The sequence below is a fragment of the Molothrus aeneus genome, chromosome 1, assembly GCF_037042795.1.
Source record: "Molothrus aeneus isolate 106 chromosome 1, BPBGC_Maene_1.0, whole genome shotgun sequence".
Lineage (NCBI taxonomy): Eukaryota > Metazoa > Chordata > Aves > Passeriformes > Icteridae > Molothrus > Molothrus aeneus.
In genome coordinates, this window is record NC_089646.1 from 25,056,978 (window position 1) to 25,072,620 (window position 15,643).

Here is a 15,643-nt window from a genome sequence, read left to right on the forward strand (position 1 = left end):
AAATCAGTAATGACTTAAAATTTAATACAGTAATGGCTGTATCATAGATTTTCTGGGGTTGATTTTGCATTTGCTGACTTTAATAATCTAGAGGAATATTATTGTGATGTGGTTTAAAGGCTGTGAAATGCTCATTTGTCTCATGTCTAAAAACATGACCAGCTTCCCAAATATATTATTGCTGACAGAATGTATAGTTCTTTCTTATAATACTTCTAGCCCTTGAGATTAACTAATGAAGTCTGAAATGCATGTGATTGATTTTGTTGAGCCAAAGTAATTTGAAATATGTAATTAGCTACTTTGTTGAAGTGTGTGTGGTTCAGTGACGGATTTTTTGGTCAGTGAATCACAGCCTTATGTCTCTTTCTTGTATTTAAGCACTTCAGATTATGATATTTCATGTATTTAAAGCTATTCTGTGAATAAATATCTAATTAATGCTTAGAGTTTTAATAATTGCCCCTGCTTTATGGTTTTCTAAGTTACTTTTATTTGGCTCTCCTTAAAATGTAACTTTATAATTTATGGTTTACCCCAATTACCAGTTAAGTATAATTATATGCATGGTATTCTTAAGATTGTGGAATGTAAAATGACAAAAAGTTTGGTTTCATTTGTAAAAGCTGTAATTGCTGGGAACATAGTATCCCATTTTACAAATTTACAATTCTTTGTCTAGAACTGACATCAATTGATGTCAGCAGATTGAGCACTTCTAAAACCTTTTTTTCAGACATTTTGGATATGCCTCGCTCTAAAGCAATAAATTTTAGTAAATAGAACATTACTAGTATATTTCTACTTTGGAAAACATTTGCTTTAAACTTTGTCATTGCTTGGAGACTTTTTTTCATATGTCACTGAACAGCTTCAGGTATCATGAAGTAACTTCATTTTTAAATGTGATTCAAGCCTTGAAAATCCCATCACTGTGAACTGTGTCTTTGGCATATGAAAAAAAATTCAATTAATAAGGCTTCATATTTTTACATCCTACCTAATTTTGTTTGTCTGTATGACAGTATTACTGCATAACAGTCTAATGTGTCAAAAACCATTTCTAAAATATCAGGTTTTACCAGATTTTGGATGCATTATATGTTGTCTATTCTAAGTTTTCAATGTAAAAGGTGACTGTATGAAGTATTTTGAGTCTTGTATTTTCCAAGGAAGGTTAATTACCAGGCAGAGGGCCAGAGGGAATCCAATATTTACATCACTTTGTGTGGTTTCATAACTTTACACATTGAGGGTCTCCCTCACATGTTTACCAATGTGGTGCTCTCTCTGCTATGTGTAAATAATATACTCATGCATAATTTTGCTTAAAATGTTTTTTTTAAATAGAATCTTTTTTTCCATATTCAATTTTAATTTGTTTCACATCAGAGGAGACAAACAAGTAGCAGATACTGGTTAAATAATTTTTTCACTTCCTTTAGTAATTTCAAAAGTTCATTGTTCCTCCCAGCTGAGTCTGAAAACATGACTGGTTTAGTCTTTGTAATACTTGGCTCTAAAATAAAAATTAGAGGAAACAGGATCTGTGTGTGAGTCAGTATGCAGAGCAGATGAAGTGTAGGGGCCATGAAGAAACATTCTTTTTCTTTCAGCCCAAGGTCTTTATCATTACTGAGAACTAATGTTGTATTTTGTAATAGTGGGGTATGAGTGCCAGACTGTTATCTGGTTTGATCAGGATTAAAATGCTGACATTATTGCCTTGATTCTCTTCTAGTTTCTGCTGTATTTGCTGCTGATGTTTTTAAGCTAAGACACTTTCTTGCAAATTATTTTCAGGGCACCTTGTGTCATTATTTCAAATGGAGTTACTAATTTTCACCTTTTTTTAGCTTTTTTGAAGTAATTAGTAGCTTGGATATTTTGATGATGTGGAAATAATCTCCAAATTACAGTCCTTTCTGTAGTGCCTGACTTCATAGAATCTGAAAAATTATTTATCATAGTAATTAGACCCAGGGTCATCCAATGCTGGGAAGTTGGCTTACACATGGATGACAAATCCCAAGGGATTTTAACAGTGATAGGCAGTACAAATGAAAAAAGTTTTCATATATGAGTATAATGCACGTTTCTGCCCTCATTCAAATAATACATTAAATTCATCATTTGAGCCAAATGTTGTGGGAACAAATCGTTTACTATATCCAGTATCTCAGTGTCACCTTATTGTGCTTTTCAGCTCTACATAATACTTCTTTCATCTGTAATTACCTAATTATCTTTTTAGCCTTCTAAGAAAACAATTCTTCAGCTTGACATCTTTAAATTGTGCTTTTGTTCAGTAATTCACAGTGTGTTGGTACTGTGTAATGGGTGTTTATGATTAGTTCTGGAGATAGCAATGTATCTAAATATGGTTATGCCACTGTGCTGGAAAAAAAAAGAAAAGAGGTTACAATCCTAACAAATTCTGAGTTCTAGTTGCTGAAAGCAAGAGTGAGAAACATTCTTGTAAGTCTCAACCAAGAAAGAGGCACTTCCCCTGTGTTTTGCTAAGCCAAGAAAGCGTGCACCCAGTGTTCAGCAGTAGCTCACAGTGGAGAAAACGTTCCGTAGCAACAGAAGTTCATGAAATAAAAGACAGATTTAAATGCAGCTAAAAATTAAGGAAATAGTGTCTGTCAGATTTTAAAATGTGGAAATAGATTCTGTTTTCTAAGACCGGAGGAAGACAAATATAAAAGGTCAGAAATGGAAGAGAACTTCAAAGTCAGAGTGAGGAGGAGTTACTCTCATGCATGTTCCTTTCGCTATAAGCTGCCATAAGTGTGCCCGTGCTCTTACTGTGCACCCATAACAGCCTGGTCTTCTGTAGCCTTCTGGAGGCTCTGAAGGAAATGGAAGTGATTATACTTTAATGAATCTTGGAGTGGTGGCTTGTCATGGTCCCTTCTATTTTGCCCCTCCTGTCATGTGACCAGACCTGTCATGGTCTGATCACTCCTGCTCCTGCACACAGTGCCCTTGTGAGAAATCTCATCCACAGAACGCATTTGAAACAATCAAAACTATGCATCTTTGGAGAAAAAGGCGACCCTCTAGACTAGAAATGGCTAAAACCCTAGTAAACAGTAGGAGTAATATTTTTTCACTGTTGTTTTGTGTAGGTTTGTAATTGGACGAGAAAAACCGGGACAAGTGAGTGAGGTTGCGCAGCTGATCAGCCAAACTCTAGAGCAAGAACGCCGCCAGAGAGAGCTGCTGGAGCAGCATTATGCACAGTATGATGCAGATGATGATGAGGTAACAGACGGTCCAGTCTTTCAATCTTTGGTGGTTTTTCATGTTCTCTTTTCTACTCTTAATTCCTTCTTTTTACTTACCAATCAGAGGTCAACTTTTGTACCTTTCCATTACTTTTGCTGGTGATTTTTGTGTTCCAGAAGAGCAAATATCAAGTTGGTTGATGCTTCTTGTAAGCATTCCTCTTCCTTGAAAGCCTGTATCTTTCTGAAATAAGGGAGTAAAGCTTGTTTGGTTGTGCACTGAAACATTGAAATTTTGTGAAAATGTTTAAATTTTGTGAAACCTGGTAAAAGTTGCCCTCTAACTTTTAGAGGGGTTGAGGATGTTGTGCTTTTTTCCTAGAAGAATTGATATTCTTTTTAAGTCAGAATATTTTCTGTAATTCTAGGTAAGACCCCTCCTTCCACACACTGTGATTTTGTTTCTGTGTGAACAGATATTCCTCAGGATAGAGAATTCCCTACCTTGTCTGAAGTGCATATTCATGCTTACAATTAGTGCCAATACAAAGGTTTCAAAAGTAACAACTCTGTGCAGTAAAATTTCCATAATTTCTTTCCATTGTCATAAAATTCCTAGTATGCCTAAATACCAAGATACTTGGAAAGATTACTTTGAGAGCTTTTTCAGAGACTACTGCTGTCTGTGTTGCTCCCTAAATAAGCTGCTGGGTTTTGTAACAAACTGCTTCCTTATAGCTCAAGCATACTGTCATCATTTCACATCATCTTGAGTAATATTATTTGTAATGCTAGACTCCATGTATTAGTGTGTTTTCATCCTGGGCAGGGTGTTTTTTTGGGGTTTTTTTTTGTGTAAGGGAACAGTAGATAAGGGGAGATAGAGAATTCATGATATGCATTTAATTCAGGTTAGTTCTTGTTTTTAGAAAAAAAATTACTCTTGACATAAAATCAGGATATACTCAGATTTTGAAACATGCTGTTAAAATAGCAATATGTCAGAACAATCAGAAGTGTCCCAACAGACTAAGTAAAAATCCTGTCTAGCCCCAGTAATGCTTTCACTTACTGTAGTTTCCACTGATATTAAGAATAAAAAGATTTCTATATACCTTAGAATTAATCCTGTCACGGGGACATATGTAACTCATATAAATTAAGAGCTGTACATACATGCATATGTATGTCTGCCTGTGGGAGAACATAAAAATCCATAGATAGAAAAATCCATATCCTCTCTGTTCCCTCCTCAAACTACAGAAACATGCAAGTCTCCTTCTCTTTAGTCTAGAATTAAATTCAAGAGGAGTTTCTTGAAGGAACTCTCTTACAATCTCTTCAAAAACAAAATGGAACAACTAGGCTTTGGGGAAAGAGACCTCCACAACTCATCATGGTATACCATAGATGTCAGGGTTTGAAGACTTCCAGTACCATTTTATGGTGAGCATAGTCTGATTGCTTTCATGGAGGCAAGAGAGGGGTGTCCTAAATTCCTGATGATCAAATCTTTCTCATTGTGTACTTGCATGTAGAGGAGTGTGTGGCTGACCTGTGTGATTGAGGCATTGCACCTTTTATCTGTGGAACACATCCAGCTGCAAAAAATCTCAAATTCTTTGTGTTTTTTACCTTCATGCACCACAGAGGTGATCTGTCAATAAAGAAAATGTTGTTAAACCCCTATTGATCAATACTGATCCTTGTAGTACTTCAGCCTTCAGTAGGGATTGTTGCTGTGAAGGTGCTGACTGTGACACTGTCACACTGATGGCCATGCAAGTGTTTCTCAGTACAATACTGAAAGAGGACAGGGATGAGTAGGGATGAGTAGGTATTGGGTACTTTCTGTGATGTGTCTTGTCCTTGCAATTTGGTAGTTACAAACTCTTAGGTCCTGTTCACTGCATAAATTTTTCACAAAAGATACTAAATTCACAAAGTGTTTTCTGCTGATAGAAACAGTGGTTTCTGTTTTCTGTTTGCTTCAGCTTATAGAGAGAAAATAAAATTGGGCAAGTTTTTCCCAGATTTTCCTTAATTAAGAGAGTTAAAGGTATCTGTTCTGATTCTAGCACTACACTGAATATGGTGACCATCTCTGAAACTATGACATGATTTTTGGCAATGGCCTTTGGAGTGCAGAGGAGAGTTTTGAGGAAAAGAGGAAGAAAGGAAATCTACCAGAAGAGATCCAGATGATCTCATCAATTATCTCTTTTAGAAGGAGAAGGAATTAGGCCTGAGATCAAATGCAGTGCTTTAAAACTACATTGGGATCATTGAAAGTCATACCCATTTCCTACTTGATGCCATCTATATATGTGGGTCATGGGTGGTAAACATTTTCAGAATAAATCCTGGGGTTTGGTTACTAAGGTATGCAGTGTAGCATGTTCCCTTTCTTAATTACGAGACTTACCAGAAATAGATTTTATTGAATACCTGCAGTAATCTGAATATTACTATTTTTTAGCCACCTGACTATGCTATCCAGGTCTACTCACATAGCTTGCACCATTCCCAGACAACTGGCACAATGTAAACAGTGATCTAATGCACATTAGCCACAGTTCAAAGATATTTTTGGTCACCACAAGGACTTCTGCTCCATTTACTGTCAAATATGAGCATTACTTCTTTGAGCATACCTTGCTCTGTGTGGACAAGTCTGGCTGGGTTATGTTGCTGCCAGACACCACCACCAGCCCTGCATTCTTTGGCTCTGGTAAGCAGAGCACCTTTTGGGCTAGACAATCTCATTTTGCACTGCTGAATGAATATCTACAAGTGTACAAAAACCACTACTACCCTTTTGAGTCTTTTTCATCAGAGGGAATAGTGACTCTGACTGCTTGAACCTGAGGAGTATTTGGATTGCCAGTGTGAGGAGTTTGGCATTGAGGCAGCACAGAATTACACAGGTTGCTCTGTCTCAGAGCTGTCAAGCCATCCTGTTCATTTTCCTACACCGTCTAAAGTGTGGTACCATGGATCTCCAGGTACAGAGCTGCAAAAATAAACAAGAAAATGATCTTGAGACTGCCAAATTCTGAGGCTCAGAGATTACTACAAGGACAGCAGTAACATTTTAAGTTTTCCAGAGCAGGAAGTCAGTGATCTTGTTTGAGTCCTGCAGTCGTGACACATGACTTGTGTTTGTTAGAGGTGGTTAAACCACAGGAAGAGAATGTGTGCCAGGCGTGTGCAAGTTCTGATATTTTATCTTGCTGTGTCACCAGCTGGCTGGATTTCCTCTCTTTTGGAGCTTCTGAAAGTCTTCATAGCCCAAGGAGTCTGTAGGTATTTTAGAAGGATCCAAGTTATTTTAAAAAGTAGTATTCTGAGACAGTTTTGGTTTCTGCCAGCTAGTGGGCAGTGGACTTAAGTTGGATACTAAATTTAGAGATGCAGTGTTAGCCTACTACCTTCTCATTCCATTGCCTTGCAGGAATGTTGCCTGACATCTGTTTGTTGAGGAAGATTTACACTAATACATAGTGTTTCTAAAATGCAAATCATTTATTGTGTAAGTAACACTGAAAACTCATCATTTACTATATAAATACCCTGCATTGCTGCATTTCAGAATCTGCTGTTACCATGGGCTGCAGGTCCCACAGGGTTGCAGGATGCTTTCAGATGCTCCTTCATTTAAGTTTTGCATAAAGCCCTTGTGCAGAACTGATGAACATGAAAATAAAATGGATGTTCACAGTGGAGTCTATGCAAAGACCAGCAGGATAAGTGTGCATCAGCTCACAATTTGTTGTTAAGCTCCCACAAGCCAAGCACTTGAGCCAGTAGTATCAGCTATTTCTCAAGTGTTACATACAATAGGCAGCACTGGCGTTTCCTAGTGAGTCTGTGCTAATCACAGTAAAGCTGGGAGAGTATGTTGCCTCTAGATATCCTGCTACAGAGTTTGCCCATCACCACTTTGTCTAGCTTCCTAAAATCCCACATCCTTTTAATTTGTAGCATCCTGTCAGAAAATAAAACTCAAAGGTTTTGAAGTAGGCACTGTCCTTGTATTTCCTACTTAGTGTGCTAAGTATGACCTGAATCTGTATCCTTGACTGAAACCTTTTGAATTCCCTGTGTTAACATAGTGTTCTGTGCATATGAGTCAAATTCTGACATTTCTTGGAATTGTGATTTGGACTTGGTATTATCTTCTTCATGTTCTACAGCAAATGACAAAAGTCGGATAAAGCAGATGACCTGTTCCCCAGAAGGCTGCATGGGGTGATGCAAAATGTGAAATGAATAATATATTGCAGGATTCTGTTCACTCTGTGGCCACAGACAAGTAGTTTAATGCAACTGATGTTTTATAATATCACTAATAGTCAAACTAATATTTTGTTCATTTTAAATTCTCATTCATTAGGACATGCTGAGAGCAAAGCAACATTTAAAACCATTGAAGAAAATCTTGACACATGCAAAAAGAAAAAAAAAGTGGCAGTGCACTTTTGAATCTCTTAACCCCCAAAGAGTACATTTTTTTAACCAAATCTCTCAGAGAGTACATTTTTTCCAACATCATTAATATGATGTGTTCCTGTAAAAGCAATGATTAATACTATGCCATTATCGTTTTCTTCACTCTTTTGAAAAAATTAAATATAAGCCATCAAAGAAAAAATCAGATGAAGAGATGGACTTGAGTTATTTTTACAGTGCCTCAAATGGTGTTCCCTGATTGTGGGAGAGTTTCAGCAGGAACAAAAGGTGTAGCTTGATGCAGCCTTTGTTATGGTGATTTGGGGAAGGTCTGTCTGCATTATCCTGGCTGGTGCTGCAGCTCCTTCTTTATGGTTGGGAGTGTTGGGCACATTTCAGACATTTACTGTTAGGCAGTTAAACAATGCGAGTAACACATTTTCCCTTTAGAAGTGGAAAATTGCAGCTCATGTTGATAATTTCATGCTATTAGCTGTGATTGCATATGGCAAAATGGAATGGCTAATATCAGAAGCTGTTGCTTTGGATGGGACGAGCTTAGCCCTAAGTGCTACTGAAGTGAGAAACAGGGCTTGTACATGGATGAATTCTGCTCACCAACACAGAATGAAGGGTCTAAGATTTTCCTTTAAGAGCATGTAAGTTTTCATTGGCTATGGAGTTTAAAATATTATTGCTATTGCTGGATAAGGAAACAAAATGTATTGCAGGGAACCTCAGGGAGTTACAATGACAACTCTTACCTCACAGGGCTTTTTATTTGAAGTAAGACAGCTTTTTTTCTGTCCCTTATTGCTCCTTATAAAATAGTGAATTTCACATTCTAGCTAAGTGGCACAGTGTGTGAACAACTACTGTCTGATAGTTTCATGTGCAACAAAAGTCAGCAGAGAGAATTCTTTCAGGGAAAGTATGTTTCATGTAGTTTATGATGTATATTTCCTCAATGTACACATTGGTTCTTTTGAACCTGTAATTTGTTTTTCATGTGACTGTAAGATGAAATCCCTTTATTTTGAAGACAAAAGCTAAAGCCCCATTTATTTCTGTGTTCTGTAATGTGTTCTTGTCGTCCTGGTGTCTTGTTTACTTGAGCTGTGTTTTGCTTTGACAGCTACCTTTTTCATTAAATGAAGCAAAAATGACTGTGCTCATTGACGATCATTATGTACAATTTGAAGCAAGATTTTCCTTTGTGTTCATTTGTAGCTGCCTGATGTTCCTCTTCAAACACTCTGGCTCCTGAGGCCGGTAGAATATTGTCTGCTCTTGATTTTTTCCCCAATAATTTACTCCTTCATGTGTGTTGAGTTTTCTTTTTGTATTCAGTACTTCTTCTTAGCTTAAGTCTTTGGAGAAATCAGCTTTAACTAAATTAATCTGTTTTATTCCTTTGCCAAAATTGGTAAATGTAATTGGGATTTTGTATTAATGTATTTCTTTAAAATGCACATGTAGCTGAGCCAGGTCTGTTTTGTTTTACATAAGCAGGGCATGAGTTTACTGGTTAATGATCCTGTTTCTGCCTCCTCTTTGCATGCTTCAGAGATTTCCTTGCCACTGCTGATGGACCCACCAGGATTTTTTTTAATGCAGCAAATACAGTTGTGTATTACCTTATTTGTTTCAGGGATAATGACTGCAAAATGGAAAGTACATGGACTGTTAGTATTTTGTCCCCACAAAAATTAATTTCTGTGAAATCTCAGTGTGATTTTAAGAGTTAGTCTTCCTGCTTGTGGTTGCCCTGAGGGTGTGTGAAGGTTGCATTGCATTACATGAAAGAGTCAGGAGAGTTAGCAGCCAGATTTTCAGTTTAGACAGCTACTGCACATATCCAGGGACAATAAAATAGAAACTAAATAATAAAGAAGTTACTACAGGTGTAGTGTAACAGAAGGTTTTTTGTGTGTGTGCATAAGATCCAGACATACAGAATGACGATTTCAGGTGTTGTTTTGTTTAGGTATAGTGCTTACATGCCTGAAAACTCCAGTGAGATGGACTATGTATTCTTTACTTCTCTTAAATAAGGAAAGAAGAAGTAAAACCAGCTGTTAGCTTTATTTAATAGAAGACTATTGAGATTCTTAGGCATATATGCTTAGTAGGCATGAAGTATATAAAACAAATGGTTACTGTTTATTTCATTGGAGAATATGTTACTATTTAGAGGGGCAGCAATAACTCACAAAAAAAGTACCTTGCTTTACAGTGACTATTTTAAAGTATTAATGTGCATGTTGGTGACTGACTTTCTTTTTAGTAGTTCTTTCAAAATCATAAAATTTTACTAAACTGTTTTATGCTTTCTGTGTGTTTTGGCTTTGTTTTTTAAAACTTCAGTGGTTTAAAAAAAGAGGAATGTAGGTTTTTCATGATCTTTAAAGGTTCCTTTTAACCCAAACCATTCTATGATTCTGTGTGTCCTGTCCACCTAGAGTCAGCATCTTGCATGCACTCATTTTTAGCTTAGAGAGTTTCACATAAGAGGTTTGAACTGTTGTTCAAACCTCTGAGTTCTTACCTCTTGTTTTGGAAAGTCCTTTTGTCAAAAAATTACACAAATAGATAATTTTAGCACTATGGGGAATATACTTCTGATAATTGTATTATGTTTCTTCATCTCAGAAACTGAAAGCTCATGAAGGAAAACTTTGAATAGTTTTGTCAAAATTTTGGTGGTGTTACTGTAGAAACATGAAAAAGACTGCTCTGGTCCCCCCGCCCTTCCTTTTCCATGTATTTATTTAGTCCCAATCCTTATAAATCCAGATGTGGTCCTGAGGGAAGTGTTTGCTTTATAATGTGTTTGCACAGTCATCTGCAAGTCAGCAGGCTGTTTGTGATCCATGCATGCTGTACTCCAGCTTCCAGAGGGAGCCCTGCAGGAGCAAGGTGGTACCATTCACCTTAGGGCTGGGGAGAGATGAGCACAGGCATGTGTGCAAAAGGCTGAGTAGGCAGCTTGGGGCTCAATATTTGAACCTTTTCTTTTCAATATTGTTGTTTTGTTTTATTTTGTTTGGTTTTGAGATACTGACTGCAGCTTAGGATTTTTCAAAATTCTATTTTGTCAGCAAGTTGTTTGCACCTCATGGTTTACTTGCACAAGAAACACCCACATTTATTGTTCCAAACTAGTTGAAAGCAGCTCCTTATTCAGGGTGAAAATTGAGTAAACTCTGGCTTCAGACTCTGAACTTGTCTCTGACACTTGGTTTCTTTTTCCTACTCTTGTCTTTCTGCGTGGGTGTGACTTTTCTATCGTTAATTTGTTTATAAAGAACAAACCAATGAATTTTCAAATTCAACATCGAATATCACTGGAGAATTACTTCGTCCAGATGACTTGACTAACAACTAATCAAGATCCTGTTGGTTGTATTCTGTTGGTTTTTTTTCTGTTTGGAAAAGATTCATTGTTAAATCTGAAATAAATTTGGCGAGTTCTTTCAATGGAAAAGAGGTCTCACTTGGAAAAGGATTAAACTATCAAAATACAGAGCCAGTAATGCTTGAGAACTGAGTTATTAGTGCTTAAGACACTGTGTTCTCTTCTCTCTTAATGTACTGAAATACTACTGTGGAGTTACATTTTGTCTGGTAGAATTCATCAGTACTGGAGTTATAGCTAAAGACAAAGAAAACCTTTTTTGTATGCAGAATGCTGTGATTGCACAGTATCTTAGTTACTCTTTGAATAGTCACTGCATAATAAGAGGATAACTGGAATTTCTTAAATGCTATAAAATTAAGACAGGGGAATATGCCACAGATGAAGAAGATGAAGACATGGGACCTGTCCTTCCAGGAGGTGACATGGCCATTGAAGTGTTCGATCTCCCTGAAAATGATGACATGTTCTCCCCCAGTGATGTGGACACCAGCAAACTTGCTCACAAATTCAAAGAAGTAAGTTATACATCAGAAAATACTCCTGAAATACATCACTGAACCAGATTTCTAGTTATCTCAGTGCTTGGGTTTTTTCTCTTGAAAACTGGAGTGGTTTTTAGCTTTTTGTCTGTTTAGTACTTTGAAATGACTCAAAAATTTCTGCTTGAAAGAAGTAGAAATGGCCTTCGGAGATATTTTGGCATCAGCTTTCAGGTGACTGTTGTATTGATGAGGGCAGTTTATAAATTAACTTTTCAATACAGAAGTTACTCTGCCTCAGCAGTTAGTTTGACCACATAGACAAAGTGCAAGTTCATTCATCACTAGCAGGGTGCTGGGGTTTGGGGTTGGCTTTTTTTTTGGCTTGGTTTGCTTTGTTTTGCTTTGTTTTTGTAAGATTCCAATAAAAGGTGATTGGGAAAACCAAACAACAAATGTTAAATTTCAGTGGAGAGAGACGTGTGAAACTCATCCTATGCCATTCCACAGTAACTCATCAGTGTACAGCCACCATGTCATGTGTTTGGCCATGTGTTTAGAAAGATGCTCTATTGGGGAAGCAGCCATACTTCAAGATAGTATTTTACCAAAGTTTTACCAAAACCATGCCAAGTTTATGGTTAGGGGGTATAGCATCCACCTGTACTAACAGTGGTGTTCATTGTGGTCATTGAATTAATATAATTTCACATACCAAAGTATGAAGGGATATTTCTTCTGTATTTTAGGCTGTGTGCTTTTGATTTGGCTTCTTTTTAGGCTTTCCTGAATTCTCATGCAAATAAAGATATGAAACAATGGATATACCTGAGCTTACAGTAATGGGCTGAGTGATGGCAGTAAAGAACTTTTTTTTTTTTTTTTTTTTTTTTTTTTTAAACACAGGAAGATGGGAGGGTTGAAAGTAGCCAGAACCTCATAGGAGATTTAAGCAGCAGAACCTGGGCCCAGATAGGAGTATTAAAATACCAGGACTCCTTTTTTATCCTTCTCCACTTATCCTTTCGCCTTCACTCAAACCAGATATTTAATCTTGTATAAATATATTTTTACTACCCTCTAGTGAGAGTCATGTGTGGAAAGTGATCAGTCAATGAGCAGCCAGTCTTTCCCTTTTCCTGCTGATAGCCCTCTCAGCCATTGGGTACCTACTGTTATTCATTGATGGCTCCTGAAAGTTTTTTACATTACTTAAATTATGATTTTCTCACTCCATATTTTGAGTTTCATGCTCTTACACGAATTAGCAGAACATTTTATTTCATTTTCTAATACTTTGCATCATACATAGAATAAAGTATCAAAGTGGTGGGAAAATGCTACCATTCTCCGTGTGCCAGTGAGTTTTCCAAGGCTGTGCAAAACACAGATGCAGTGATGGGCAAGAAACTCACCTTTGAATGAAGTACCTTTAAATCTGTGCTTGAATACAGTTTCCATAAGCTGAGGCTATCGCCATACTGGAGCTTGTCCAGAGTGATTTGAAGTTATTTGCAGACCTGTCTTCTGTAATGGCCTTAGAACACTGTTTTAGAGCCCAGATGAAGGTACTTTGGGATCCTTGAGTGTAAGTGCAGATGAGAGCCTGAGAAGAAAACATGAAATGCTCCTGCCTCAGAGTGGGCTCTTTCAGCAGCCCACGCAGTAGTGCTGTTCTGAGCACACCACTTTTGTTTCACGGATCGTCTTTAAGAGTACACAGCTGCGTTTTGTTGGCTGATGCCGAGTGAGTGCATGTATTTTTCTTGGTATTTGCCCTGAATTCTTTCAACACTGGAGGACTTGTTCATGATCACAGTGCACAAGCCCACACAGTGTTTTCTGGAATTGTATTTAAAGAATAACTGTTCTTTCTTGTTCTTACTCCAGAGATTAATGAAAGTATTAGGCAAATGGGTAGGACATAATCTTTAAGCATAATAGTTTGACCTAATTAGTTGAATTCAGTCTTTGCAACACAAATCATGTTCCCATACTCTGAGAGCACTCTTATTAAAAATGCTTTGCTTTTGGAATGAAAATGAGAAGAGAGATGGGCATTCCTGGGAGAATCACGGAAGTTTTGAAAGTCTTGTTTTCCTGGCTGTAAAGCAGGAAAAATAAAACTGATTTTTCGTAACTGCTTTGAGAGAAAAAAGCTAGAAACTTTATTTTAGCTGTGATGATTGAAGAGAGACAAGATCTGTGGGGAGAAGGGACATTTATGTAAGAATTCATTATTCCATATTTTAATGAAATATATGAAGAATGGATGATCATTATATGCAAAAATATATAATGATTGCGTAAAAATTGTCATGGTGATTATTGGATTCTAGTGCGTACTTTCCTTCCCAGTGTACTCCTGGTATTTTAACATTTGCTAGACTTTCATCTCCTTCTACCTTTTGCAGTCTTGATGAATTCAATCCATTTTCTCTCTAAAAGTTACCTTTTATAACAAGTTTCATTGTTTTGTAGAAAATTAATCAGCTTTTCAAGACATACTTGAATAGGAAATGTGCCAAAATTACTCAAAATGTCTTTGTTGAAGTGAAGCCTTCACAATTTTATATTGACTTAAAAGCCAAAAAAAAATTTCAAAATAGTATGTGCCAAGAATTTGTCTGGCATTAAATAGGACATGGAATAAAGATTTCTGGTCCCCTGTTAGTAAACTTGCTTAAAAATTTTTAGCTATGGAGTCCAGATTTTCTTGCCAAATAGTTGACCTTGCTTGTTTTTTAGTCTAACCTAAAAATGTGTTAGCATTTCTCATCTATTCTACAACCATAATTAGTTCTTTTTTTAAAAAAAAGCAGATATCGAGCTACACATTTTTCTGTTAAGCAGAAAAGTGTCTTCTTTCTTCTGCCTCAGTGGGATCTGCTGTACCATGTACTGATTCAATGATCTGACTGGGTACTCAGTATTCATTTTTTTGACTTAATAACAGAGAACACAAAAATAACTGTTAAAAACCATCTGTACCTGAGCAGATTGTCATTTATGCAACAATTTGGAGTTTATTTGTATGTAATAATAAACTCTTTAAGTGCTCCATATGGATTTGTGGGGTTTCAGAAGAGATGGGAGTAGACTGTCAGCAGGTAGCCTAAGCTTTGAGTCTTGGCTTTTTGATGCCATTATCAAGTCTGAAAAGGGGAAAACTCTAGCTCATCCATTATTCCCCTGATTTTATCTCATCCCAGGACAGTGTAGCAGAACTAAGCAAAGGTTAGGCATTTTATAAACACCATGATGTTTTGAGATGGTTCTTTAATAATTTTTCACTATTAACAGGAGTGCAATGGGTTGAAAAACCAGTTCTCAATCTCTGAAAATTGGAATGACTGAGCTCAAAAATTGCAAGTAACCTCTTGCAAATGTTATTTGAAGTATCTCCTTTTTTCCCTCTAATATGTAGATAAAAAGGTGTATGTCCTTCTCAGCTTCCTGGCCTACTAGGTGCAGTAGCATCACTGGTAACTTCTTGCCATTAGACCAGCTCCAGGGCTGCCAAGTGCCCTGTTCCCAGCTGCACTGGCACCTCTCCATCCTGGAGCAGTAGCCCTGCTCCCCTGTGGCACTTGCTCAGGAGCCCCGTGATCCCAGGGTTACCTGTGTCTCTGCAAGCTGCTGTAGTCAGTTCAGTTCATTTCACATGGAATCTTACATCTGCTCTCACTGAGCACAGGAAGAGTTGTACCACTTTTCAGTGCAAAGTCAAAAAGTGAGCATAAGTAACAGATTGTGGGGATTAGAAGTTCTTACAGTGTCTGCTGGAAACCATGACCAAGAAATGAATGTTTGAAAGAAGATTCCTAAGTGGTGAATCGGTGTCTCCTTTATTCTGGCCAGCATAAATTGAGGAATTCTCCACCTTAAACGACTAGGTTTATTCAGTAGATAATTTGAGGCTGATTTGCAAACCAAACTGTATCTGAGAGTGTGCATTTCCTGTGCCACAAGAAGGGGCATTCAAGAGACTTCAGGAAAAGCGAATTTCTAAATTGGCTTAGAATTTTTCAGACATACTTATAGTGGTCAGCTCAGTG

General features: G+C 37.2%; 1 protein-coding gene across 1 annotated transcript in view; it reads left to right on the plus strand.

Annotated features, from left to right (window-relative positions):
• Nucleotides 1–15,643, plus strand: part of PPP1R9A (protein phosphatase 1 regulatory subunit 9A) — a 130,587-nt gene that overhangs the window by 84,299 nt on the left and 30,645 nt on the right. Inside the window, exons 6-7 of the mRNA XM_066553506.1 lie at nucleotides 3,135–3,270; nucleotides 11,466–11,621. Coding sequence (XP_066409603.1) covers nucleotides 3,135–3,270; nucleotides 11,466–11,621 — 292 coding nt within the window. The remainder of the gene's footprint in view (nucleotides 1–3,134; nucleotides 3,271–11,465; nucleotides 11,622–15,643) is intronic.